General features: G+C 29.7%; 1 protein-coding gene across 1 annotated transcript in view; it reads left to right on the top strand.

Moving 5' to 3' along the window:
- LOC113513411 (uncharacterized) overlaps positions 1-27517 on the top strand; it is a 55196-nt gene that overhangs the window by 9520 nt on the left and 18159 nt on the right. Inside the window, exons 7-30 of the mRNA XM_052903551.1 lie at positions 1985-2116; positions 2540-2750; positions 3308-3486; positions 4455-4532; positions 4615-4722; positions 6487-6628; positions 6707-6849; positions 7607-7780; positions 9901-10128; positions 11473-11574; positions 13257-13418; positions 14902-15003; positions 17122-17213; positions 17645-17762; positions 18747-18866; positions 19553-19651; positions 20611-20718; positions 21727-21822; positions 21896-21984; positions 23307-23430; positions 23927-24121; positions 24746-24805; positions 25617-25845; positions 26998-27051. Coding sequence (XP_052759511.1) covers positions 1985-2116; positions 2540-2750; positions 3308-3486; positions 4455-4532; positions 4615-4722; positions 6487-6628; positions 6707-6849; positions 7607-7780; positions 9901-10128; positions 11473-11574; positions 13257-13418; positions 14902-15003; positions 17122-17213; positions 17645-17762; positions 18747-18866; positions 19553-19651; positions 20611-20718; positions 21727-21822; positions 21896-21984; positions 23307-23430; positions 23927-24121; positions 24746-24805; positions 25617-25845; positions 26998-27051 — 3145 coding nt within the window. The remainder of the gene's footprint in view (positions 1-1984; positions 2117-2539; positions 2751-3307; positions 3487-4454; positions 4533-4614; positions 4723-6486; positions 6629-6706; positions 6850-7606; positions 7781-9900; positions 10129-11472; positions 11575-13256; positions 13419-14901; positions 15004-17121; positions 17214-17644; positions 17763-18746; positions 18867-19552; positions 19652-20610; positions 20719-21726; positions 21823-21895; positions 21985-23306; positions 23431-23926; positions 24122-24745; positions 24806-25616; positions 25846-26997; positions 27052-27517) is intronic.

Raw genomic sequence — 27517 nt, 5'->3', positions numbered from 1 at the left:
TTTGCCTGTTCCAACTTTTCATCATAGTCAATGTTACATTAGTCTCGGTAACGGAAAGAAATTAATAAAACAAATAAACTATTTATTTCTCTCCAATTTATTTATAATATTTAATGTATACCTATGAATTTTGAGGATTTGCTCAATTTCGTGTTTTTGTTCGTACCAAAATCGACCCAGTAAATGGAGCCTAACATTTCGTTCATCATAAATCCTATTTTAATAGTCTAGAGGAATGATATTTTAATATTTTTAATAATATTTAACGGCATATATTATGTAATTTTAATATCAAATTTCTGTTTCGTTTGTGCTCGAAATTTCGGAAAATATTTCATGGTAGGCCCTCTGATGTCTGAGCGGTGAGGAACGGACCCACCTGAAAATGTATGACTACAATCGAGTTTTTGTGAGTTTACAACATTAAGCTAAACAAAATCGTCATGATAAATTTGTGCTGACTCTACACTATATGTAGTAACGTCACTGTAGAATTAGAGCAATATGTTACAGCTATAGAAACCCAAAAGCCAGTGCATAAATACACCAAGCGCCGCCGTAACGTCCTACTGTCGCTTGCAATATTTATAGTTCTGTCTGCGTTGCGATTTATATACTTACTTCCTTATATATCTACACGTATTTACCTATATAAGGAAACCCAAATTATCTATTTTGTATATCTGAGAAGAATGGAATAACTTATATTTTATTTGGAAATTCATGTAGGGTGAGGATATTTCTTTCATCGTAATGGCTACAATTGATGTAATCTAATTTTATCTGGACTTAGAATTCTGAATACGTTGTATATTGTTTCTAAGTACTTAGTAAATTCATATGGTTTGAGCAAATAGTTTAAATCGTATGGATTTATAAGTTATATTATATTTTTTGCAATAAACAATAAGTTGTTTACTTATCTGATGTAATTGATAATTGTTGCCTAAATATTACAGATTTTAATGACTATTATTATATTATTTTTAATGTTATATCTTTATGCCTCATAATTTTCATTAAAATGTTCCACTATTCAAATCGACATATACTATTGTTTGATACAACATTATTAAATACTCCGGTTGGTGCGGTTATAGTATTTAATATATTTATCGTTGTTAGTTTTACTTAAATAGGTATATTATAATAAAATTTATAGAGCAACAACAAGACAGTCTTGTAGTAGTAATGTATAGTGTCAAACAGAGGGCGTCTCAACCGCGCGATGAATATAAAAATTTGCAGGGTAGTATGGTGACCGTTGTGCTGTATCAATATGGACGGCTTTCCCGCTACGTTTATGCCGGTCTGCCATTGTCTATGCATGTATTAATGTTAACAACTATACAAACACAAAAGAAACACGAGTGAGGAAAATTGAAATAATTGTAAAAAAATCAAACAAATTTCGTACATAGTTTCCATCTGATATTATTATGCATTTTTATTTTACATTGTAAAGAGGAAAAATTTGATTGTTTGTAATGGATAAATTTTAAAACTACTCAATTGATTTTAAAAAGTTCTTTCACCTATAGACTCTTTTGACTTTCTTCTATAGACTTTTTTTTTTATACAACTTAGAATGGAAAACAAGCTGACGGCTCACCTGATGGAAAGTGGTAACCGTCGCCTATAGACATGAGCAGTACCATGGACATAACAGAGTATACTGTTTCGCCCATGATACCCCCCATGCGTTGCCATTCCTGAGGACTCAGGTGTTATTCCTCTGTACCCAGTAAATTCACGCCATATCTCACTCTTCAAACCGAAACACAGCCATGCAAACACAACTGCTTCACGGTTGTAACACGAATGGGACAGAGGTACCCAAGCAATCGACTTTTGTACAAAGTCTCCCTCTGGCACATTACTAATGAGCAACATATACGAGTATATTATTTTTATCTACCCGTGCGAAGTCGAGGCGGGTCGCTAGTATTTTATAAATTCAAGATACCATGTTTTCTTGTTTTAGCGGGATTTAGACAAGTGGTTATCGTCTATATTAATGCTTATTGGTTTCGTCTTCATGAGGTACCATTTCATAGGAACCTTGGCATGGGAATTAGTACGGGATAGTAGTCGCAAGTCGGAATTTATCGATCAGGTAAGTCTCACATGAATCATATTTATTTAAAATAATAAAATTAAATAATATTGAAACTACTTAACTATTATTTATTCCTATAATTTGTATTTTATTTTTATAATTTTTGTCGAGTGTTTTGGCCCAGTGGTATATAGCCCCGATATGATATAGATCGCAAATGCCGTGAGTTCAATCTAGCCATAATTATATTTTTTAGACACAGATAATACAAAATATCAATATAAGCTAAATTAACCCCAGCGATAGTGGTAGGTATACCCACTGCCAGGTCGGTTTCAATTATTCTTGGCAAAATGTGGGTATATTGAGTGTTATTCCGTTTGTAACGGAAAGAGTCGACAAATGTCTGGCTAACCATTTAGGATTATAGTGGTGAGCATATCTTTTTTTACTATGACATGTAATATCTCTTTTTTATAGTATCATCACATGATCAGTTACCTCAAGTTTCGCGGAGCGCCAACTTGGTTGATCGAACAAGCCCGAAATTATAAACGACAATTATGGATAATGAAAGATGGTATTTTGAGTTCTAAGCATTTGCAAAAACTACCACTTCCATTGCAAATGGAACTAATATTTGATATTAATGTTGGCCACTTTAAAAAATCATTGATTTTTAAAGATACGGGTATGTTTTGAAAATTTAGAAATATTTATTTCATTATTTAGAAGGCATTACTAATTTAATACGTAATTGATTAGCTACAGGCTATTTTAATCTTACTTACTCAAATCTTACATTTAGTTATAGTTATTACATTGAGTTAATTGAAGTTAACAATGCTATTTCTTTATTTCCTTATACAGCGTATTCACCATTTACAAATAGGTTTATTGACATTAGAGTCCTCTCAGTAGTCATGCGTGCTTACGAATTCTCTGGGTCATGTGTAAATTCTTGATTTTCCAATTTTCAAGCAATAATTATATTTATTATTTAGTTCTCAATTATGTAAAAGTTTAGTTAGAGAACGTTTTTTTGTAATCCAGAGACTTAATTCTTTTATCTTTTCAAAATGCTTACTTTACGTTTCGAAAATTACGCATGTAGCATTTCGAAGCATGAAGCCGTTGTCCCATAAACTAAGTCAGAGGTTTTCGGAGACGACCAAGAAACTATTGATATCAGAGGGCTCTATCCGTAAGAGTACTCATCAGTTTCTTAAATTTACAATAAATTTTTAGATGAAGCTTTTTTGCGTCAAATTTCACTACTAATGCGACATGAGATATACCTTGCCGGACAGAGAATTTGGACTCAGGATGTGGTAAAGACTGGTATGATCTGCATAAAACAGGGAGTTATAGAAATGCTTTCAGATGAGGACGATGAGAGTCCTATGATTGCTTTCAAAGAAGGAACTGTGAGTGATTACATCAAATATCTATTTCTAAGCAAAAGGATAGGTTACTTTTTTATTTTTAAAATTTTAAGGATTTTATCCTCCGTATCAAAACTGTTGTACCTTAAACTGATTTCTCATGTAAGATTCTATCTACTTTGCTTATTCACGGAACCAGAGGAATTAATGAGCATTCTAATTTACAAAGGTGTTCAAATATTTCTGATTCAGGTTCAGTTAAGGTAAATTAAATAAATCCAAACTTTATCATGTTCAGGTGAAAACGGTACATGAATTCTTCTTGTTTAATCAAGTTATATTACAACATGAAATAAATTTGAATTGTAAAGTGTGGTAGATTAGTTTCCCGAAGGTTTAACTGTCTCACTCGTCATACTCGTGAACAAGTGCTAGCTGTAGGGACTGGTTTGCTCTGGTTATTGCAACCGATTTATTTTAGTGAATTGTTTTAATTATATACTTTAAATTTTACGATCTGATACAGCTTAGTAGTTTGTATTCACACAAATTCATTATCTTTATAGTAAAACTTTTTGAAAAAATCAACAGCTGAGTTTTTCGGTATCGTAATAGTAAGTATACAACTATCTACACTACTCAGAAAATGGGGTTCATAACTTCATAATAAATAAATGAGGCAAAATGCTAGAGGTAAATAGCATGATGAACAGTAATAAATAGCCAACTAACTGCCTAGTGTGAATGATTTATTTACAAATATAGTAGGTAGATATCCTTTGCATTAATTGTTATAATATAAATGAGGTTTTCTTGTATATTCTTGAAATATTACGATAAATTTATGAAAAATAATTATCATGAGATATTATAGCTAGGAAAGAGGGAATTTAAGAAAAATATCATATTTTTATACGTAACTTAAAAGAAACAAATTGAGGGTATCTCTGTATAATTTTGTACTTGAAACTATAAGATACTTCGTTATTAAAATAAATATGTATTTCCAGGTATTAGGGGAGCTGAGTTTATTTTATTCCATCCCATCAAAGGTTACAGTTAAAGCAGCTACATATGTCGAGCTTCAGGTGAATATAATTTATTATATTAAAAAAAATACTGATATAGATTAATATTCGTATCGAATCTAAATATTAATATCCATTAAAGGTTTTACGTAGAACGGATTTCATGCGAGTGGCGGAAGAGCAACCTTTTATGCTTCAACGTATACGTAAAATAATCGAGGACAGGCTTTGGAAATCGCGTCGGAAAGAGGTATATTACATATTATCTTTTTTTACATGCAATCTGGAGTAGCAAATAAGTTGATAGCTCGCCTCATGGAATAAAAATTCACGCGGTATCCAACATCTATAAACATGAAATGGACTATGAATATACATAATTACATCACAGAATATATGATAACGCCAATAACATGCGTTGCTATTGCTGAAGAATAAGTTTTTATACATGTTGTATCCTGTGAAGTCACTATCGTAACCTATTTTTTACTATGAAACACGATCATGCAAACATAGCCACTTCGTCGCAGAGACCCGAGAGTGACAAAGTTATGCCTACAGACAATTTTTGTACAGACAACATTTGATGTTGTTTCCCTGAAGAATTAATTTTCGTAAAATTTGAATAATAAATACGGCAGCACTTAAAAACCTTATAAGCGATATTTAAAATTAATGTTTGGATTTTTTTTTATTTTATTTTACAATTAGGTATACGATGAACTTGATATAATTCAATAATCATTAATATTTCGCATCATAGATTGCTATGATGCTAAATATTAATTAAACACTGAGCTTTGCTAAATAATTTGATCAAAATACCCCCCCTTCCCAAATTCCTACAAACATGTATTGAATTACTTTATTATTTAAAATTAATCCACATCGATGATTGAAAAGTATATTTTATATATGTATATATGTTATTCGAATTCAGTGTACTTTTCTCTATCCTTTAAGTCAGGTTCATGTAAGTTTTATACAAAATTTTAATAATAAATGTCTAATAAATAAAAATATATTTATTTTAAGTGCTGTCTATAATTGATGTATATTATAAGTGATGAACAAATGATTTATAGAATATATTTTCTATAAATCATTTGTTTTGTTTTTGTTTTGGATGCTCAGTTTTTTTTTTCAGAGAAATACAAATAATAAAATAGTAATTTGATGAAATAAAAGAAGGATTATATTCGAGGCTTCATTTATAGAGTTCCGTGAATTCAAATAAATAATAAATACTTGTATGTTGTAGAAAAATAAGGATACTAGAGATTTGTTATTATATCTAGAGGAACTAAAAAATCACGGAAGATTCCATTCAGATAATTCATTATGTATTCTTCTTGAAAAAAATCTAGTGGCGTAACAAGATGCTACGTTGTATTCAATGATGCATTAATTCATTCAACTAGATTGCTAAATTTTAATTTCAGTTAACATATGTTAGACTGTGGTTGAAAGATATATATTATTATATTTATCATATGAACATAAATAATATTATATAAAACAAGTTTTAATCGGACAAATCATTCAGAATAAGGAAGTAACACCTTTTTTTAATCTACTAGACGAGATGAGACGAGACGAGAAGCGATGTATCATTGAACATATTGTAGTACTTTATCATGTTACTAGATATTTCAGCAAGAAGACTTAATAGATTGTGATCATTCGAGCTCTTTTGTGATTTAGTGATATCCTTAGGTACTTAATGAAATCCCTAATCTTTTCATTTCTCTGCGACATATATGCTTACATTGTTATTTGAGCTAAATGTTTATTTTTAGATCAGTCAAAACTCCGAATACTGTTGAGAGAGTAACGCGATCAATAATGTAGGTACGATCTGGAAAAGTCGAAACAACTTAAGAAGTTTCTCTGTACAATAAAGTGTTTGGTTACTTTCAGATTCCGTAGCCACTTGGACTGTCCAAAGTGGGTGCGGACCACAAAGATTCCATCTGCTTTGTTATCAAAGTTTGAAATTATACTTCAATTTTAGGAAGCTATAGCACAGTACGACAAAGGCGATTCAAGACTAATTCGAACCCGTTATAGACCTATGAAGGTCCTTAAAGATAATTTAGCCGGTGTTGAGGAAGAAGATCCGACTTTCGTAGACGATTCTCACATGTATTACAGAGGTAATAAGTCTTAAAATGTATTGATCGTTTATATCAATTTTAGTTTAGTGAATAATATTTGAATAATTATTGTTATAGACGAGAATAATGTTCGGCAACCGAAGTTTACTAGTGAATATTTAAAACTATATCAAATATCAAACAACGTAACCACTATTGACAAGCCAAAAATATGCATAAGGGCCAATTTTCCATGGATATTAGAACCAAATACGAGTTTTGTACGTAATTTTTTTAAAAGATTTTGTATTAAAATAGTATTATTTATTATTAAATAGAATTTCAAATTATTTAGAGTGCTTGATCTTGTACACTCTTTGATTTCTACCGGACCAAACCTTTTGATATTAAGTTTAGGCGGGCAACTCAGATTTACCTACTGCGAGTGAAAAAACAGGATTTTTGCCTTATTTTACTTAACATGTATATATACTTGATGACATCTGTGATGTAGTAGTAGGCACATTACTTTGCATAATGAGGTTCTAGGTTCGATTCTCGATCGGACTAATAAAGGAAGTTTTTCAAAATTGGCTTGAGTCTGGGTATTATAGTTTGTGTATTGTAATTTAGTTTTACATAATATAGAGTATCCTAACTTGAGAACCAGACGATCTGTGATTACGTGGCACATTATTACTAACAGGAAAGCTTTTATAGAAAATTTTCTATAAAATAATTTTTACCTACACAAGTTTTTTCTATTGTTTCTAGTAGTAAGTACAGCTGGTAACAATAATTACCTAATGGCAATACTGGAATATGCCCATATGAGGGCTACCTACTTTATAATAATAAATTAAATACTTATTGTATTCTTTGATGAACTCAATAAAAGTACTGTCAATAGTTGATTTAATTCTAATAGCGAAAGAATCGATTTTTTTTATGTAATGATGAACGGAAAAAGTATTAAGTAGATAAACAAATAGATATTAAGTAAGTGTATACAAGTACTTATATAACTTTATTTTTCAGACCAACATGTTCGACGTAGGGCATTTTATAATGATTCTATATTTGTGTTTTTTATCTCCACATTACGCTATACAGACAGATCGTTCAGATTTGCAAACAGTGTTCAGTACTATTGTAATTTCTGGGTTATTGTTCAATATATACATACAACTTACAACGGCCATAGTAGATAAGGTATGTTATGTTACAAATGGAACAAATTATAAGTTATACGGCTTTACCGTGTAACGCTGTCATGGACATTTAAATCACAAGATATTAATAAACTATAGAAATACCCAATGCCTAATACCTAATTAAAGTCACATAGTTTTAAATACTCGTATTTATTTCGACATTATATTTATATGTATATGTATGTGTATGTGTATGTGTATGTACATGTATATGTACATTATACATTTATATTCACATTTATACAAGGCCACTAAGGGATTTTAATGGTAGAGGAATGGGCAGCAGCGTTCCTTTTAAAACATTTCCAAATCTTAACTACGGTTGCCGACCCGTCTGTTTAGTGTGACAACTATAGGCAAACCTCTTTTAAGGGGGATATGTTCGGCAGTGGACAGTTGATGGCCGCATCATATCATCATCACATAAATATTCACGTGAATTTACTGGGTACAGAGGAATAACACCTGAGTCCTCAGAAATGGCAACACATGGGGGGTATCATGGGCGAAACAGTATACTCTGTTATGTCCATGGTACTGCTCATGTCTATAGGCGACGGTTACCACTTTCCATCAGGTAGGTTGTCAGCTTGTTTGCCATTCTAAGTTGTATAAAAAAAAATATAAATTCACATAGATTATAGGTATTGAAAAACAAAATTTAATAAATTATCGACAATAAAGCCTATTTTTTATGGAATATGGAATACAAGATTTTGTAAAGTTGAAAGCAGAATGTTTTTAATATTCAGACGCAAATATAAATGAATTTTAAAAATGTGATTGTGGTAAAAAGAAACAAGTATTTAGAGTAAAAAGATTTTTAAGTAAGTGCTACTTTCAGTAGCTTTAAGTAACCTTTTAGTGAATTGGCTAAAACCCCAAACTGGATTTGAAATAACGTAGAAAGGAGCACACATCGGCTTAAGAATTGAATATATAAAGTTTTACTTAGTACAGTGTTCAAATAGATTATTTAGCTTCAAAAATTTAAAAAAAATTCACATATTTTTTTAAAAGGGTTTTTTATATTGATCAGAATTTGTACACAATTTCTAAAATAATATCGCTGGCATGTTATAAAAAATTGTAGAAGAGATTCTAAATTTAAGACATGAAATAATTACATACATATAATTTTATATATAACATGTATATATATATATTTGGGTTATATATAATGTCGTACATCCGTACATCCGTGACATTATTTTTTATTATATATATATATATATATATATATATATATATATATATATATATATATATATATATATTCTTATTGTAATTCACATGAACTATAGCTACAGGGTACCTACACATTGTTAAATATATTTTTCATCGGTGATTAACTATAGTTTTCGTAATTTTTGTTGTTTTAGCTATTTTTGCGACAAGAAGGATTGTATATGTGTTTATTAATTGAAAATTTTGTTTATTAAAACACATAGACAGTTCCGAAAATAATTAGTACAAGATCAAATACATTTAGCTCATTAAAAGATAAGAAAATAGGTGCTGTATTAGCGAAAGTATCAAATAACATATAGGTACAAAAAAAATATGAGGAGTAGAATTGCGAATCTTCCTTCTCTTTGAACTTGGCCGAATATAATAGCTTTATGATATCCTATATAATACAAAATTTACGATATTTTATAATAAAGCCGTATAATATCAAGGAAGAGTGTTGTAAATTTATAATATCAGATTACATTACCGCGTTGAATACAAAGTTTACATTTATTCAGCTAAAATGCTCTTAAAACGAGTTACTTATCCTCAAAACACTTGTTTTATCGCTTGATTGATTTTTATATTGATCAGAATTTGTACACAATTTCTAAAATAATATCGCTGGCATGTTATAAAAAATTGTAGAAGAGATTCTAAATTTAAGACATGAAATAATTACATACATATAATTTTATATATAACATGTATATATATATATTTGGGTTATATATAATGTCGTACATCCGTACATCCGTGACATTATTTTATATATATATATATATATATATATATATATATATATATATATATATATATATATTGATATTTGATATAGATTGTTAAGCTCCATTTACTTAATATATTTCTGTGTTTTATTTTTAGAATATACGAAAAGAGACAATAAAAGAGATAGCGGAAGTTAAAATGGCCACTGTGGGGTTTTACTTAGACATATTGTCTGTCTTTCCGATGTATATTTTCACTGACACCTTGGACCCCCGTGGCGAATCTGTTGCTGGGCAAGTGGTTAAGCTGTTTCCTACACTTCAAGTTTGGCATATTTGGGACTATATTAGTAAATGGGAGAAAAATTTTAATAGCAATGCTAAGGTAACTCCTTATTTTAAACTGACTGCCAAAAAAAGGTGGATGCTGTTTTTAGTTTTTAGATAAGAGTATGTTTGTGAAACTAGTCCCAAACTAATCTATATATAATGATTAGCTGACCTGGCAAACTCTATTTTGCCCTCTACTGTGGCAGTAGGTAAGGGCAAAACAGAATTTGCTACCCGTGTTTATTTTTTCTTATCGGGATAAAAAATATTATACCTTTCAATTTGGATCAAACAACACACGTTTACAGAACTTTATTAAAATTGATTAAGCAATTTGGAAATTAACGTGAAGGAGAATCATGACATTTTTTGTAATGTGAACATAATATGTCATGATTTTCATAAACAAATATAACAACAGTAGGTACGCTTTCGTTACTTTACGCATGGGAACAAACAAAATGTCTGATATTGCCCTTTCATTCTATTTATCTTATAAACATACGAGTAATAATGATAACTACTACTGCTGTTTTAATTACTGTGAAGTTACTGGATTTTTAGCGCAATAAGTTGTTAAAATGGCTTTATGGATTATTGACATCTCTTTATCATGTAGATACACTTGTTTTTTCGTCTGTATCCACGTACTTATTGTAATAACTACATAGTAACATTTTAGTCGTCCATTTATCGACTTTTTATAAGAAGATTAAATATTTCTCATTTTATTGTAATATTCTTAGACCATCCCACGGGGTAAAACTTTTTAAACGATAAAGAAAAATGCGTACAAAAAAAGAGAAAATTTACAAATTGCCTCTATAGTTAAATGTTTTAGTTAGTTTATGTTGTATTTATATTGTATATATTATAGTAATACTAGATGACCCGGTAAACGTTGTTTTGCCATATAAATTATTTCTTTTTTCTAGAAAAATTGTTTGGAGTGGGCCATCCTTATTATATATATATATATATATTCTCAGCCCTACCGAGTATACATACTAAATTTCATTAAAAATCAATTAAGCCGTTTCGGAGAAGTATGGCAACTAATACTCCGAAATTTATATACATACATTTATATTATAAAACGGATAATGTTTATATTATATGTAAAAATAATTCAACGTATGTATTTGTACAACAACAGAAAGGAAGATATTCTTAATTAATCTAGTTTTCTTTTTTAAAGTGTTCTGTTATCTTTTCTAATTTTGAATGAATTTTGACGACTTTAATCAAAAGATACTGTTTTGTTGATCTAAATATCTAATTATATTATATTTTTATATTATGTTCTATATATTAGGTATACTAATACTTCTTTTTCTTTTTATAATAAAAGTTAATTCTTTTGTGGATCCAAATATTAAATCGATTAAATAATTTCCAGCTCCTATGTCTGTTGAAGTATTGCTTAATATTCATCATACTATGCTATTGGTCTGGATGTTTTCTGTACCTTTTCGCTTGTCCAAAAAAATTATGTCATGAAGTAAGTTCTAGTTACATTGATTTTATTTATAATCTCGAATAATGAATGAACTAATTGTCGTAAATTATAATTGGTTTAGAAAGGATCGTTTACGAACGTTCATGCGTTTCGTAAACAATCTCTGTATTGTCATTTTGACATTTGTTTATGATATCGATCGTCTCACGCTTTGCTTTTGTCTTGACTCTTCTTTGAAAAATAAAGTATTCACATCTTTAAATATTAAATTGAAATTCAAGTGGGGGACCCAAGAAAATACGTAATACTAATTACTACGTGTTTTATAAATCGAGATCCATGCCCACACCTATTTACCTGATATAGTCATAATCATATAATCAAACTAACTGTGTCCCGCTGCTTCACTCGCGTGAATTAGTACATAAAGTCCAATGTGTTAAGTTAGAATATTATAGATAAATGATAATAATAATATACTGCATGTCTTTGAAGGAAATTTAGTAAAATTCTGAAAATTTGTAAGGATAGATAAAGAAGGATAGAGGGATAAATAGACGTTCGTTAGTTTTTTACACAATGATTATTAAATGTATTTGAATGAAATTTTACTAAAATTCATTGGAATGCGTTCAATATTTATCGTTATTATTATTTACCTATAAATTTTCGCATTTTTTTATATTAATCGGATAATATATACGAGTAATATTTCGAAGAGAATATTAGAATTCAACGTGGTAGAGAACGAGTCTACCGTTCTTCGTCTGTCATTCATTATTTTGATATGTTTACAGTATTTCTATAAAGTCTTAAGTGTCGGCGAGATGCGAACTTATGACCTTTGGGGCCTATAAGTCGAGGTAATATACCATTGGGTCACATCGCTTTCGAATACATCTACTATTTTTCATAAAAATCCTTGAAATTTTCTATGAATATTAAAATATTCAACATGGCAAGCACTATTCATACTCTGTACCAAATTGAAACAAATACCGTCAGCGAAAAAATTTATATTACTTCTTTACTACACTCCAACAATATATCTAATATATTCTTCAATGTTTTATGATTTACATAATGTCAGTAGTCAATTTATTCAGTCAAAAGACTGAATAAATTCAAAATATTATACATTATTATACATAATCACATAAAATGTATAGTATGTTTTTTATTTTTATATATAAATACTCTTTTTTCCTTTGTTGTGTATCTATGTTTGTTGTTGTGTTCTGTAAGTGATTCAAATTAATTATCTATTTACAATTTAAATTGCATATCGGAATACACAGTGGAATCATAAGAAATGGCTGTTCAAAAATATTGCATTGTTCATATTGCGACAAACTTTCTTCCGCGACTTTATACGGGTGATAAAATATAGCCATTTTCATCTTAAAAGGTAGTGTACTTATACTAAATATCATGACGATTGAACAGTTAAAGCGCTGAGAGGTAACAAACAAATTCACTTTTACATTTATAATAATTAGAAGGTAGTTCTTTATAATATGATATTAGTAAGATATGTAGCGAATTTCTTAGTATTTAAATTTTTTTATGTAACTTAGGATAGCGACCAAGCTAGTGATAACCGCGCCTATAGACATACACAGTACTATAGATGTAACAGAGTATACTGTTTCGCCCATAATACTCCTATGGTTGCTATAATAGTGTTTAACGTGTTTAAAAAAACGTGTGTATTAATGTTGCAGAAATCATGGATGGCACAGTTAATATTTTGGGAAACGAAGGTATTCATGATAAATGAGGCTAGACACGAGAAACCTTTTTTAACGTCATCTTCTTTTGGTACATCTGTTTTCACTGGCACTGGTACTTCGGATTTAGCACCAGGAAGAGCTGATTTATTTGTGGTATGTCTATTTACTATAGACTCATTGTTTCTAGAATTCATGTTACAATAAACATGTAAATAATATATTAAAGTTCAATTAGGGATGTGCAACAGAACAATCACATTCAATTAGGAAAATCTCGATTTAGTCATTTTGCCTGCATTACTAAAAGTTTAATTTTTGTTTTTATTTAAAAAAATTAAAAAATATGCCAGTGTTATTTATTTATTATATGTACCTTATATTATAGATATTCGTCCGATGTGTTTGATAGCTCAAGATACTAGATGTATTTTTCTGAAATACATTTCCAAGTGATCGATCTAAATTCATATTTATATTATGGTATCTTAATTAGAATGGTTATAATATGTACGGATTTAAGCATATAGAATAATATAGTATTTGTCAGTTTGATAAGGAGATAAATTTACATTGCAAAATATATATTTTTACAACGAAAAAGGTGTCATCGTGCGTAAAGCATATACTGCTCCATTATGTATTTACCTATTGCTCTCCAGGGAGAATTAAATATTTAAAGTGGGTGGTTTTAAGAAGGCGTATCTGCCTTTATCCCTGAATAGGGTTGCCATCTTTAAACTTGACAAAAGTATGAGAAACACAGATTTGGACTCCCATTAAATTGAGACTATTTTTTTCCTTACAATTTTATTCTATTTATTATTATAATGTGTATCTATTTTATTATTTTCACTTATTATTTAAATTACATCTTATATAAAAATAATGTCGCATATCCGTACATCCGTGACATTATTTTTTACTATATATATATATATATATATATATATATATATATATATATATATATATATATATATATATATATATATATATATATATATATATATATATATATATATATATATATATATATATATATATATATATATAGGGACACCGTTAAGCGGTGGAAATACGTTTGTCCTTACTTCTGATAATGAGGGTGAAGCGATTACAATATTTAAGAAGGTACGTGCACTTACTTGAAGGAATCTCATGCGCCGCACTGCTTTCCACCTTTGACTGGATGCTGTTATAAATTCTTGATTGGTAGGCCTACACAAATCTTTAAATACACAATATTTTATCTGTAATTTGATGATCTCCTAGATCACTGTTCGGTTATGCTCTTGATTCGCGACGGTACGTGATCTCAAGCCGAGTGCAAGGACAAGTTCACTAACTGCCCTCCAACTTAATAATGTGTAATCGCTTCATATCCGCGAGGTGTGGACATTAGATTAAGAATCGAATAATCGATCGATTGAAGCGCCGTTTGGGACGATACAATATGAAAAATGAAAATGAAAAAATATATTAATATATGTTTCCCCTATTGGTTTTTTAATACATTAAGGCAACCATATGTTTAATTGTAAAATGAAAAGACTAATGTTTTTCTCTTATTGAAAACTGTTTTTTTTTAATTATTAGCTTGAAATTATTAGTTATTAATATTTATATTTGTCTTTAGGTAATGCTAATATTTGCTTTGGGAACGTACCTATTTTGTTTTTACACTGCGAAAATTTGCAGTATATATTTACTTGCCACTCGAAGAAAATTAAAATTCAAAGTGAGTATCTAATCTCTATACACTATTCTACTAATACAATCAGCTGAAACTATCGAGTCTGAAAATGTAGAATTTTGCACAAAGGTTCATTATAAGACCACAAACAAGGAAATGAAGAAACTGTGTGGGTAAAGTAGGAGGAAATAGCCGGTAAGTTTGTAACCGTTTTACCCGATTTCTTTTCATAGAAGCTGTGGTTGAATGGCTGTATTAGGATTTAAAGGGTGGAGACTATGGCAGATTGCAGTTAAATTATAAAATACGGAGGCCTAATCTTAGGAGTGGCAATGTATAAAGGCCCAATGGGCATCCCCGTGTATTCTTTGATGTTCATAGTGTTATATATTTATATTTATAGATGGCGCTTACCACTTTCTATTGGGTCGGTTATCCACCATGTGAGTTAATCATTCCAAATTGCATAAAATGTACTAGGGAAGAATTGCTAAAACGAAGATTATTAAAAATCTTTATTTCTCCAAACGTATGATCTTTATTATCTATACTAATATAGTAAAGCAGATGAGTTTGTCCGTACGTTTGAAATCTCTGAAACTACCAGTCAGATTTGAAAAATTATCTTTGCATTTGATAGCTCTTTTTTTTAGGAAGATTATATAGGTAGACTATTCAATATTACGATATGGCAACTGGCGAACTCATGGAATACAAAGCTAGTGATTATTATATAAGGAATATATATAATTGGATGTTTACATATAAAGAAAGACGTTTCATTGATTAAAATTTTACAGAGAATTGAAATTTGACAGTACGATAGATATTATTGTATTTGCATAGTAACTCGAATGATTATTTCGAGAATTACATAAGTAACTATGGTAGACAATTTCTGAGAACAGTCGAACGTACAGTTTCTTAGTATTTGTAGACATCAAAATGTATCTACGTGAATATGAATTGTGAATAATAATGCTTTTGTTTATGTTTATAAATTGTACTATATATTGTTTTCTTAAAAACACTCTTGACAACACAGTACAAAGAGATAATATCATTCAAAAACATTGACGTAAAATTGCTTTATTTTAGAAATGTTAACATGCATTTTTGTCACAAATGAAAAATGTACTGATTGTCAACAATCACTATTTTAAACTAATATTATAAATGTGAAAGTAAGATTGTTTATTTGTTACGCTGCTGAATCGATTATGATAAATTTTGGTATAGAGATAGATGTGTTCCTGGAAACGGTTGTATATTTATTTTTGCTTGGAACTTTTATTGCGCGATATGATTTGCATTAAACTTACAGAATGATTGTTTATAATTTATAATTTAATTATACATCTAAGTCTAAGGGTGAGAGTGTAACAACGAAATCTTCAATAGATGCTTGCTGAAATGCCATACGTCAATACCAAGTTTCATGCATACTATCTAATACACTTTTGAGTGTTAATTTATTGTTTCGTTTTATACTTAGTATAGATTTGCTACCATGTATTAGTGTTTAGTTTTATGTTAAAAATGTTATAACTGCATTCAGTTTATTTATCGTTATTGTTGTTTTGTTTATTTTTTTGAGCGATAGTGTCTTATATTATTTTCAAATTCATTATTTTACATCTAATTCTTTTTAATTTTTATTTTACTTTGTGTCAAATACTTTTTAATTTTATACTTGGTTAAAACTGTTATCTGTGTTTACTTGTATGTTAATAATATTGTAATTATATTACGTTTTATGTTATTTCCGTTTTTTTCATTTTGTAACTATTTTATCTCTACCTATAAAAATCAGAATTTTTGAACAAAGTCAATATTGACGCGAGCGAAGCCACGGCTAAAAACTATTTATGATTATAACGATTTATTGAATTGTAGAAGTAGCATATTTAAATGTAAATAAATAAATTAATTTGACTTTTTAATGTGTCGTTGTAATATTTTCTCTGTACCTCGGGTGATAAGGTACAGCTTTAGTAAATGACGACTAAGTTTAATATTTATTAGGGTCGCATCTCAGCTATCATCTTTAATATATCTACCTGCTCCTAATTAGATAAATAAATGTAAATAGTGATAAAATACAATTTAGTAACATTTTTTAGAAATTTTAATTTTAATAATTGTAATACGTTTTCTTGGCAGGAGTCTATGAGAGAACTTTTTTATTTTTTAACGGTGAATCGTGTCAGTGCGAAAATAAAAGCACGTGTAAGAAAGTTTTTTAGTGTGCAGTGGTAAGTTATATCCTTAGATTATAGTTATTATGTGTCCATACACGTATACATTGCGCTATGCGGTCCCGGCATAGAATTGGCTACCACTTAATTTCCTGTAGGTGTCGTAAGAGGCGACTAAAGAAATTTAACGGTTGAGGGATGAGCAGCTGTGTTCTTCTTAAAACATCACCAACCGCCTAACTGCGTTTGTCAACTTGCCCACCAAGTATGGCAACTACTGGAAAAATCCCCTAAGGTAAGGCGGATATGATGATGATCATGAATGGGTTTTTATGACTTGACGTATAAAATCTTAGTTTACAAGCTCGATTATTAATTTTGTAGAAAGCTCTTTGTTAAAGATGATTTAGACGTGATCTAGAATCTGAAATCTTATATATTTCCTTCCTGGATCGTCTTTCTAAGATAAAATTAAAGCATGTTTTCAGGTATTATAATAATGCCATATTAGCGGAGGAAATATTCAAAGACATGTCTTCTAATATCCAGCAAGAGGTATTATGTATAGAAATGGTAGAAACCTTATTATTCTGTCCTATATTTCAGGTAATGAACTATAAAAATAAATATTGTCTTTCCGGTAGTAGTAGTAGTAGCTGGCATTCAGTATTTTTTTTTTTATTAATCGACATTTGATTTTTATGATTTAAAATATTGCACCAAAATTAATTACTTAACACATAAATCTTATAGAAAGAATAATGCTGGCCTGGGTCACTTTGAAGAAATAATGTTTATATGAAATGCATGAAATTAATTGATTTGAATTTGAAGATTTTAACTAGAAAGTAGGTTTTTTATACTTGTTAGACTTTCGACGATATTTTGGAAAAAAGCAAATTATAGACTAGAATAGTATACTACGATTTTGTATTTATTTTATTTATTTGATGATTTTGGATGATTGCATATATTCCGTTTGTAGTGTCATCATTGTAATACTAGTGTCAACTCTTAAAATTAACATTGTGAACATAGATTAAGAATAGTGCCTAGCATTCTCTTTCTAGGGTTGTGATTTTTTTGTATGAGATGATAATGAAATGGTAACCCTGCCTACATTATTAGTATATCCCTCACTGGCACCCCGCCAGTATGATAGGTGAAAATGAAGTAGGCCTGTTAACCCACCTAACCATTGTTTTCAGGGGAAACTGTATGGAGCTCGATTTTACAGCTGTTGAATGTTACCCTGGGACCACTAGTCCCCATTACTGACAATCTATTCTCCTTCCTATGGTTGTGATTCATAGATTATGTATAGAACCTGCGTTGTGATTGCTTTGTAGTCTTGTGTTGCTTTTCTTTTTATGCAAATAAGTTGACGATCCACTTGATAGAAAGTGGTAACCATCACCTATCGATATAAATAGTACCATGGACATAACAGAGTGTACTGTATTGCTCATGATTAGCTTTAATCCGAGTACTAAGGTGTCGTCAGATAGCTTCGTATAAAAAACAATATCTATCACCCAATTGTTAATTTATAATAAATAAAGAATACAGAAAATGTTATTGTTGTTTTAGGGTTGTAACCGTGATTTCTTGCAAACGGTAGCATCAAATAGTAGAACAATAGTGTTGCCCGACAATGAAGTAGTACAACATGCAGGCGATATTGGACGTGACATGTATATTTTGCAAAAGGTACCTACGTCATTAATTGCCTTATGATCGTATCAACTTTCAATTGTAAACTTAATATTTCTACTGTAATTTACATTGCTTATTATTAAATATCCTTATTCTATTAACATATATTATTTTATTACTCTTTGAAATTTGGCACAGATGTAGTTTTTTTATGCAACTTAGAATGGCAAAAAAGCTGACGGCTCACCTGATGGAAAATGGTAGACAGCTCACATTTATAGGCGACGTATATATACAGTATACTGTTTCGCCCATGATACCCCTCCCCGCTCTCCGCATGCGTTGCCATTCCTGACAACTCGGATATTATTTTTCTGTTCTCTGAAGACAAGATAAAACGCTGGTAAAACTGGATATTATTAACAGTATCAAATATTTATTTCTCCTTAAGATAACAAAGTAAGACTACATTTTCCATTCCTTCATATCCCTAGGGTGTCGTAAGAGGCAACTAATGGAATGAAGTGTAATAAAAAGTGCAAGAAAAAAATATGTTAAAATGATACCTTACCAAGCCACCTGGTCCTAATCCAATATACCTAGTAATATCTTTTAGTTTATTATAATATATATATATATATATATATATATATATATATATATATATATATATATATATATATATATATATATATATATATACATATATATATATACATATATATAGAGTAATATTACAGGGACATTCTAATTTATTGAATCATCGAGGGAAAATAGATAAGACTATAGGTCCCGGAAGTCACTTTGGCGTTGTGGAAATGCTCTTCGGGTTGCCTAAAGTATGCATGATTCATTATTGTTGCTATATTTAGATACATAGATTGAATTCCAGTTATTCACCAGCAAAGTAGTGAATTGTTAAATATACAACATTACATACATACCTATAGATATAAAAATTACGATAAAAATATAATGACATTGTATTGTATAATAATATTGTAAAAACCAAGCTTGATCTTGATATTTACAATAATAATCACTGTATGTTCATGTCTAAATTAAAAAATTGGTGTACCTCGCTTATATATTATATTTTATTTATTTATAATTTAACTTAAATTCAATTTAAATAATTTAATCATTTTTTTCATAAGTTGTTTATATTATTAATATCTTTATTCATTTAATAACATTTAATAATTAAAAATGCTGTAGCTGCCTCTAAATATAAGAATAGTTAGACCTATTCTGCTAGGGCATTATATTGAAATACTTCGCTTTATCTTATGTTGGCTATATATATATAGAAACTAAATTAATAATAATAATAATATATGCCCCATAGTCAATAGCCAATTATTAAGCTAGGTCACCCTGTTATATGATTAGCTAGCAAACGTCTAGGAGCACAACTCAGAACAATTAGATTTAGATTAAAAAAGTCTATTTCCTAAATTGATCCGACCAGAAATCGCGTTCGTAACCTCATTTACACAAAGCAACGTGCCCATCACTCCGGGCGTCATATTTTATTTTATTTATTTATTTTATTTAATTCCTTATTGTACACACTAGTTATAAGAATATGACAGAGGTAATCAAAAGTACAAAGGCGAGCTTAACTCTGATACAGTTTTCTTTCAGCAAACCCAAAGTGGAAAGGAGCATCAATGTCATCGGATACAGCAGTGTACAATATTGTGACATTTTAATAGATTGTTTAAAAATTTTATATACAATTTACACCTCTATATAAAACAGTTGATATATTGCATAATGCACTTTAATTTCACAGGTGTACACTGTAGTGACAACGACAAATTGTATATTACTGCATGTGGAGTACAGTGCACTGGTGCAGTGCTGGGGCACCTTCCCAGATATTAGTCATCCCATTATCACGGTGATTCATGCATTTAATATTGCTGTACTCAACGTACATAGTGTAGTTAGTGGCAAACACATTAGCTAAAATGTTACTGGCTAACCAGACGGTGACGAAGTTAGAATAGTTAGCTAGTCTAGAGAGATAAACATAGCAAATTGTAAATATATTTCTTGTGGTTAATGCTTTTGCACGAGAGTAACTGTTTTCTTATTCAAAAATTAATTAAGATATATTGGACATATATTTATACGGCTTAATCAAGCACTATACATATACTATATATACATACAAAGATATACATGTACTATATGACATAGGTAGGCTTCTTTTTATCTCGGTCGGTAACATATTCCGGTCACGCGAACGAAGTCGAAGGTAAAAGCTAGTTGAGAAATAAAGATACGTATGCACGATTGCTCACTTGGGTGTGGGTGGGTTTAAATTGTCATACTCGTACTATACGGAAATATAGCTTGCCGCATGTTTTTTTTATGTTTAGTGTAACGTTACAAGTGTTCTATTTATAGATAAGAAACTTATTTTCCTGCTAAAGCGATTCTATAATTCCTTCTTTAGATAAAGTTGTTTATAAAACAAAGTTGAATAATGTATGACAGGAGATATTTATCTTCACTAATATTATAGACTAATATGTTTTATTTGTAATAGATGAATTCAAAAAACAGTTAATCGAATTTATTCGTAATAATTGTTCACCTATAGAAAACTACATTATTACCGAATAACATAGGCTGCAAATTATAAAAAACCTACGAAGCCGAATGTAGTCACTAATTACGATATACGAGTAGAATAATTTATAATGCCCATTACCTTGCTTTTATGCAATAAAGGTTTATGTAATTAGGTATTAATTTTATTTGTGTACATAGTGTTACTCTTTCTAATCTGTATCATTCTTTAAAGGGAACAATAGGGTTTTCATTCATACATTCATATCCACATAGAAATGCCTATATAATTTAATGTTTGTAATATTTGGAAAGTTTGTTTTTTTTGCAGGTTCTAGAAGACCCTGTACTTCGCAAAGGCGCTAAACGTTACGAGGACGCGAAACCTTTAACGGGTCGGCTGGACGCCAAAATAAACAGAATTGCGGTAAATGGTGATCAAATTAATACTTTGCTAAGTTTTGTTAGCGGACTTGTTTCAAAACTCTGTGTTGTTGTAGCAAGAGATAAAGGAAAGTTTTGTGGTGTTAAGCGGCCGCGAGGAGAAGGCACAGTATGTGAAGACATTCGAAAAGTTGGGAGTCATGAGGTAAATAATGGATAAGAAAATGATCAAAGTTATGTAAACACGATGAAGGGCTTTATTGTTCGTTCGTGACTATTAGTTAGATATAGAAGCACTTAGGTAAGTTTGTGAGACTTGTATAAAATTTTCGATCGGACTGATTGAACGTTATTAAAAGCTGTAATATAAAAGCACAATGTAAAGAACAATAAGTGGCCTAATGCTCTTGGCATGGTCGAATGATTTCATGATAATTCGGCACGCATTGATCCATCCAGACGTGTCTATTAGATGATTGTTAAGAAAGAAATCTTTGAACCGTAATAAAAGTGTGATCAAATTTGACTAATTAATCTTTATTTATTTATAAAGCAATTTATCAATTTACTTATCTTATATATTTATCTTTATTCACTATTACGACTAAGTCTTTAAATTAGAATCAAATTTATCTAAGAAGAATATTTCTTAATAAATGAAAATTCATATTCTAAATTGGTTCATATAGGAATCAAATCGGAATTCCTCTATGTAAGATAACATTGTCAGCATGATCCTTTAGGGTTCATAGTATTCCTAAATAAAATTTTAATTAAATTAATTCAGCTATAATAATACATAAAAAAGTATTAGTATTACTATTATTTTCTAGCAATAGATACAACGTTGTGATAATTTATATTTAAAGCCAAGTTAAAATTGGATACGCTGTTTCATTTGTATTTTACTTGAGGTTTAGATTTCGTAATTGAGGTGTCAGAATTTCAGCCTGTAATAGATGGTAGGAAAGTTAAACATTGAAAAAATTATACTGGTTGTAAGGAAATTGGCTTAGTAGATAATAAATTATAAGCTTTTCTTTTTATACATTACGCTGTAAGCTCAGACTTTACGTTATGAAATAAAAGACAAGTTATATTGAAACGGATTTGCTATTATTTTATTAAACAGTCAAAAACAAGGCTATGTTAAATTTACTGAGATAAAATTTATTAACGCCTTTTCCCTAAATATAATTACGTATTCTATATATTTTGTAAAACAAGACTAGATTATAACATTATAACAATTTTATAAATTATATATTATCGAGTCTTTTGAATTGAAATGTATGCATTCGATGAGTTATAAAAATGCACGAAATAAGAAATGAAATGTAATATAAGGATTGAGAATTTTGGCATTTTGTTGTCTCTGCATACCTTGGAATAGACCTTCCATGACAGAAAAAATATATAAATTACTTTTATTGAATTTCAGTGGGAAGGAAAAGATAGATTACTTAAATGGTGAATATTAGATATATGAAATTGTAACATAATGTTTAAGCAACGGATATGTTTCAGGTATACTAGATATATGTTTCTACCTGGATGTATCACTCCACATGGTATATTTCTGAAGTTTTGGTGTACCGTGCGTTTCATAATGTCTGCATTTTATATCGTCACTATACCCTATAATATGGCTGTAAGTAATATTTATATTATATTAGCTGTATCTTGTGGCTTTACCCGCTTAAATCAACTTGTAAAATATCTTATTTTTTAAGTTACAATACAACGTAAGCTTGTACCAAATTTCATTCAATTCCGTTCAGTGGTGTTTGCTTTAAAAATACAAACACCCATTCATTCAGTCATATATCTTTATAAACTTTCGCATTTATAATATCTCAGCATATGATTACAAACAGGAATCAGAGTAAATGAAATGTGTGAGACTCCTGGATATGGATTATTTATATTTATATTATCAAAGATACTGTCTACTCTCGTAACAATTAACGTAAACGTAATTTACATAAACTTGTTATATATATATATATATATATATATATATATATATATATATATATATATATATATATATATATATATATATATATATATATATGATACTACCACATATTTATTTAAAGTGACTTCAATGTAAATTTTTGATAAAAATATTTTAAAATTTTCAGACAAAACAGAATAAGTATGGAGGTGAATACAGTTGGGCGGACATAATACTCTACATAGATATAGTAATAATGGCGTATGTGGCTTACTACAACGAACATTCTTTGTTGGTCACCCACCCTCTACTCACCGTCTCTCGATATTTGAAACATGCCTTTTTTCTCGATGCTATCAGCGTTTTTCCGATCGAACAATTGGTAATAATACACTTTTCTCTATTGAAAGGTCCGACTGCACTTTTCTATTCCACTTACATATTATTATATCTAGAATTTTACTTTTTTTAGTTGGTGCATTAGCATTTTAGATACAGTTATTTATTATTGTTTCTGGCTGTGTTGTTCTGGCTTTGAATGGGCTATTCTTTCCTTTCCCGTAAGTGTCGTAAGAGGCGACTAAGGGAACGTAATGGTCGAGGGATGGGCAACACTGTCTTTCTAAAAACATCATCAAAAGCTTAACTGCGGTTGTCAAACCGCACTGTCAAACAGCAATTGCTGGGAAAACCCCTTCAATAGGAGGAGGCCTATGTTCAGTGTATTGAGAGCAGTGGACAGTTAAAAGCTGGTATGACGATGATGCATATTATTATTTTTACGCTGTCGATGCATTCTAGTGTTGTTGATGGTATGTAGAGTTTTGAAAAAGATCTTATAATATTACTATTTTTTTTATTTTATAATTTTTTGCTTCTGATGTGATAAAGAAGTTGATGATGTAGTCGATGGAAAGTTTACCATTACTAATTAGTGCTAATAAACGCAAAATTTTAATAAATGTTACTTTGTGTACACTTAAAAAAAACATAAATGAATTTCTAGGTTAAGATCATTAATGATAATACTGATGTGGATTTGTACAGAATGAATCGTATGCTTCTGGTAAGTTTGGTTAAAATGTAAACAATTTTTTTCTTTATCTATTTCCCCTTATTCATTCATACAAATTTTAGTACATAATCTTAAGTAAAATGATACTGTTGAAGTACAAAGCGAAGCGTTCTTTATTTGTAAAATCTTTGAGAAGTAATTGAGCAATTTAATTTTAATAACAAATTAGGGGAATCAAAGTCACTACCAGTGAAACAGGAAATTTTCAAGCTATTTAAATGAAATAGAATAGAATAGAATAGAATAGAAAATCATTTATTCAAATAAACTTACATTGAAGCACTTTTGAAAAGTCATTACATTTTTTTTAATTTACCGCTCGTTCGGAAAGCTGTCTCATCACAAGAAGAACGAGCAAGAAACTTGCGTGATGCTCTTTTAAATAATTTTATTATTATTTTACATTTTTAAGTTATATTGTGTGAATACAAACCACCAATTAGCACTAATTCAATTAAATACTCAAAAAGAAAAAAAAAATTGAATACATAACCAACTGGTTAAACAATTAATAAGAGGAAATCAGTCATAGTGATTAGAGCAGACCAGTCCCTACAAGCAGCACCCGCAAATGCAATATTATAGAGCAAATGTTATATTGTATGTATGAAAGGTTTTTTTTTTGGTCATTTTAAGTATTCTGATTTTAGTTATCAAATAGGTCATCAAAATAGCTTAGTTGGTTATAACAAATAAACTACATACTTTTTTTTTCTATATAACAAATAATCGAAAAGAACTTCGAAGACGAAAATTCTTTTGTAATTATTTTTTACAATAAAATAATTTTCTTATTGTTCAGGTGACTAGAATCATTGGAACTTTCTCATACTGGGAGAGTGATATAATGCGTTTAAATCCTATGGTAGTACTTTTGAAGTTCTTACCATTCGCAATAACGGTCGTCAATATTGCCACTTCCATCATTTTCACTTACTCCTGTGTACCGTTTCTGAGAGCAGATTCTAATTATATCATTGTTAATTGTTCCCGAGTTTTGATAGTTTCTAGTAATAGATATGAAGTCAAATGTAAGCCTTTATTTTTATCGTTATATATATATATATATAATAGCTATATATATTTATTACTTGTTTATTAGAATAATAAGGTATTTTTGTAATTAATTAAAATGTATAAATACATAAACTTTTAGTTGATATATTTTCTAGTTATTACCCGCAACTGTATCCGCATAACCAAATTATTTTCATTGATCAGAATAAAAAGTATATTCCCAATTTACCAAATTTCATGATAATTAGTTGAGCCGTTACGTCGCTAAAAGCTAATACACAAAAAAACACTTTCATATCGATAATATTAATAAGGATATTACAAACATATATGTACTTGAACATTTTTACAATGCACACTGATAATTTACACACGGATTGAATATCTTACTTTTTTTTTATCTAACTTAGAATGGCAAACAAGCTGACAGCCCACCTGATGGAAAGTGGTAACCGTCGCCTATAGACATGAGCAGTACCATGGACATAATAGAGTATATTGTTTCGCCCATGATACCCCCATGCGATGCCATTCCTGAGGTCTCAGGTATTATTCCTCTGTACCCTGTAAATTCACGCCATATCTCACCCTTCAAACCGAAACACAGCCATGCAAATACAACTACTTCACGGTCGAAACACGAAGGGGACAGAGGTACCCAAGCAATCGACTTTTGTACAAAGTCTCCCTCTGGTAGTATTCAGTAATCATATAGACTTTAATAAAGATTTTGATTAATAGTCTAAGATCCCGCCGTTGACTTCCACAGGTATAAGACTTTTTATTTAAACTTGATGTAGATAAAAGTCGAGCGTTAATGTTATGTACCCGCAACCTAATGCCGGGTGAACTTATGTTACAATTTTGGTGAATTTGTTGAAAGCTCATGCTTTTTGATATCATTTATATCAAATAAGAGTTTATTCTTTTCTATACACAGTAACATATTTATGACTGTCTATAAAAATATCAGCGGTTGCGTGCATATAAAATTTTGTTCTAAATATTGGCGCTTCAGTTATAGGTAAATCTTTTGCAAAAAAAACCTACACTAAACGTAAGTTTATTCATATAGAATGACAAAAAGTTTCATAAAAAAGTTTTATACCTACAGAAGACAGCTGCGAGATCTTAGACTATACAATAAACGTATTGAAAATTTTCAGATGCGGTAACAGAATACGCTCAAACGTTTTTCTGGGTATTCGAAATGTTTGTTGGTAATAATAATTAATTAATTTAAGTACCTAATAACCACAATATATCCTTATTATCAAATAGAACAGAATACAGCTGTTTACAGCAACTTAGTGACGCGTAATTATATTAGAATATTACATGACAGTTTCTGATGGATGTTATAATGGAGCATCGTTGTATATTAACGAGTAATTATAGTTACTACCAGCAATATTCAATTACTAGTCTAATGTTATCGGGGAAACATGCCTTTCATAAATTATTGAGTGTAATTAGACGTCTTTCAAAATGGCAAAGTGTATTGATAGGGATTGCTCATTAAATAATGAGTTTTAGGGCTTTCACAGACGAGGAAGTTTTATTCGAGTAGGACAAAATTGGATTTGAAAAATATTTTATATGCTTGGATTTTATATGCGTTATTCCTCGGTATTCTCTTTACTATTTTGCTCTCTATTTTTTCTTCTATTACGCTCTTTAAAAATG

The sequence above is a fragment of the Galleria mellonella genome, unplaced genomic scaffold, assembly GCF_026898425.1.
Source record: "Galleria mellonella isolate WM207_F2 unplaced genomic scaffold, CSIRO_AGI_GalMel_v1 utg139, whole genome shotgun sequence".
NCBI lineage: Eukaryota > Metazoa > Arthropoda > Insecta > Lepidoptera > Pyralidae > Galleria > Galleria mellonella.
Note: the sequence above shows the minus strand (reverse complement) of the source record. Positions and strands in the feature narration are given on the sequence as shown.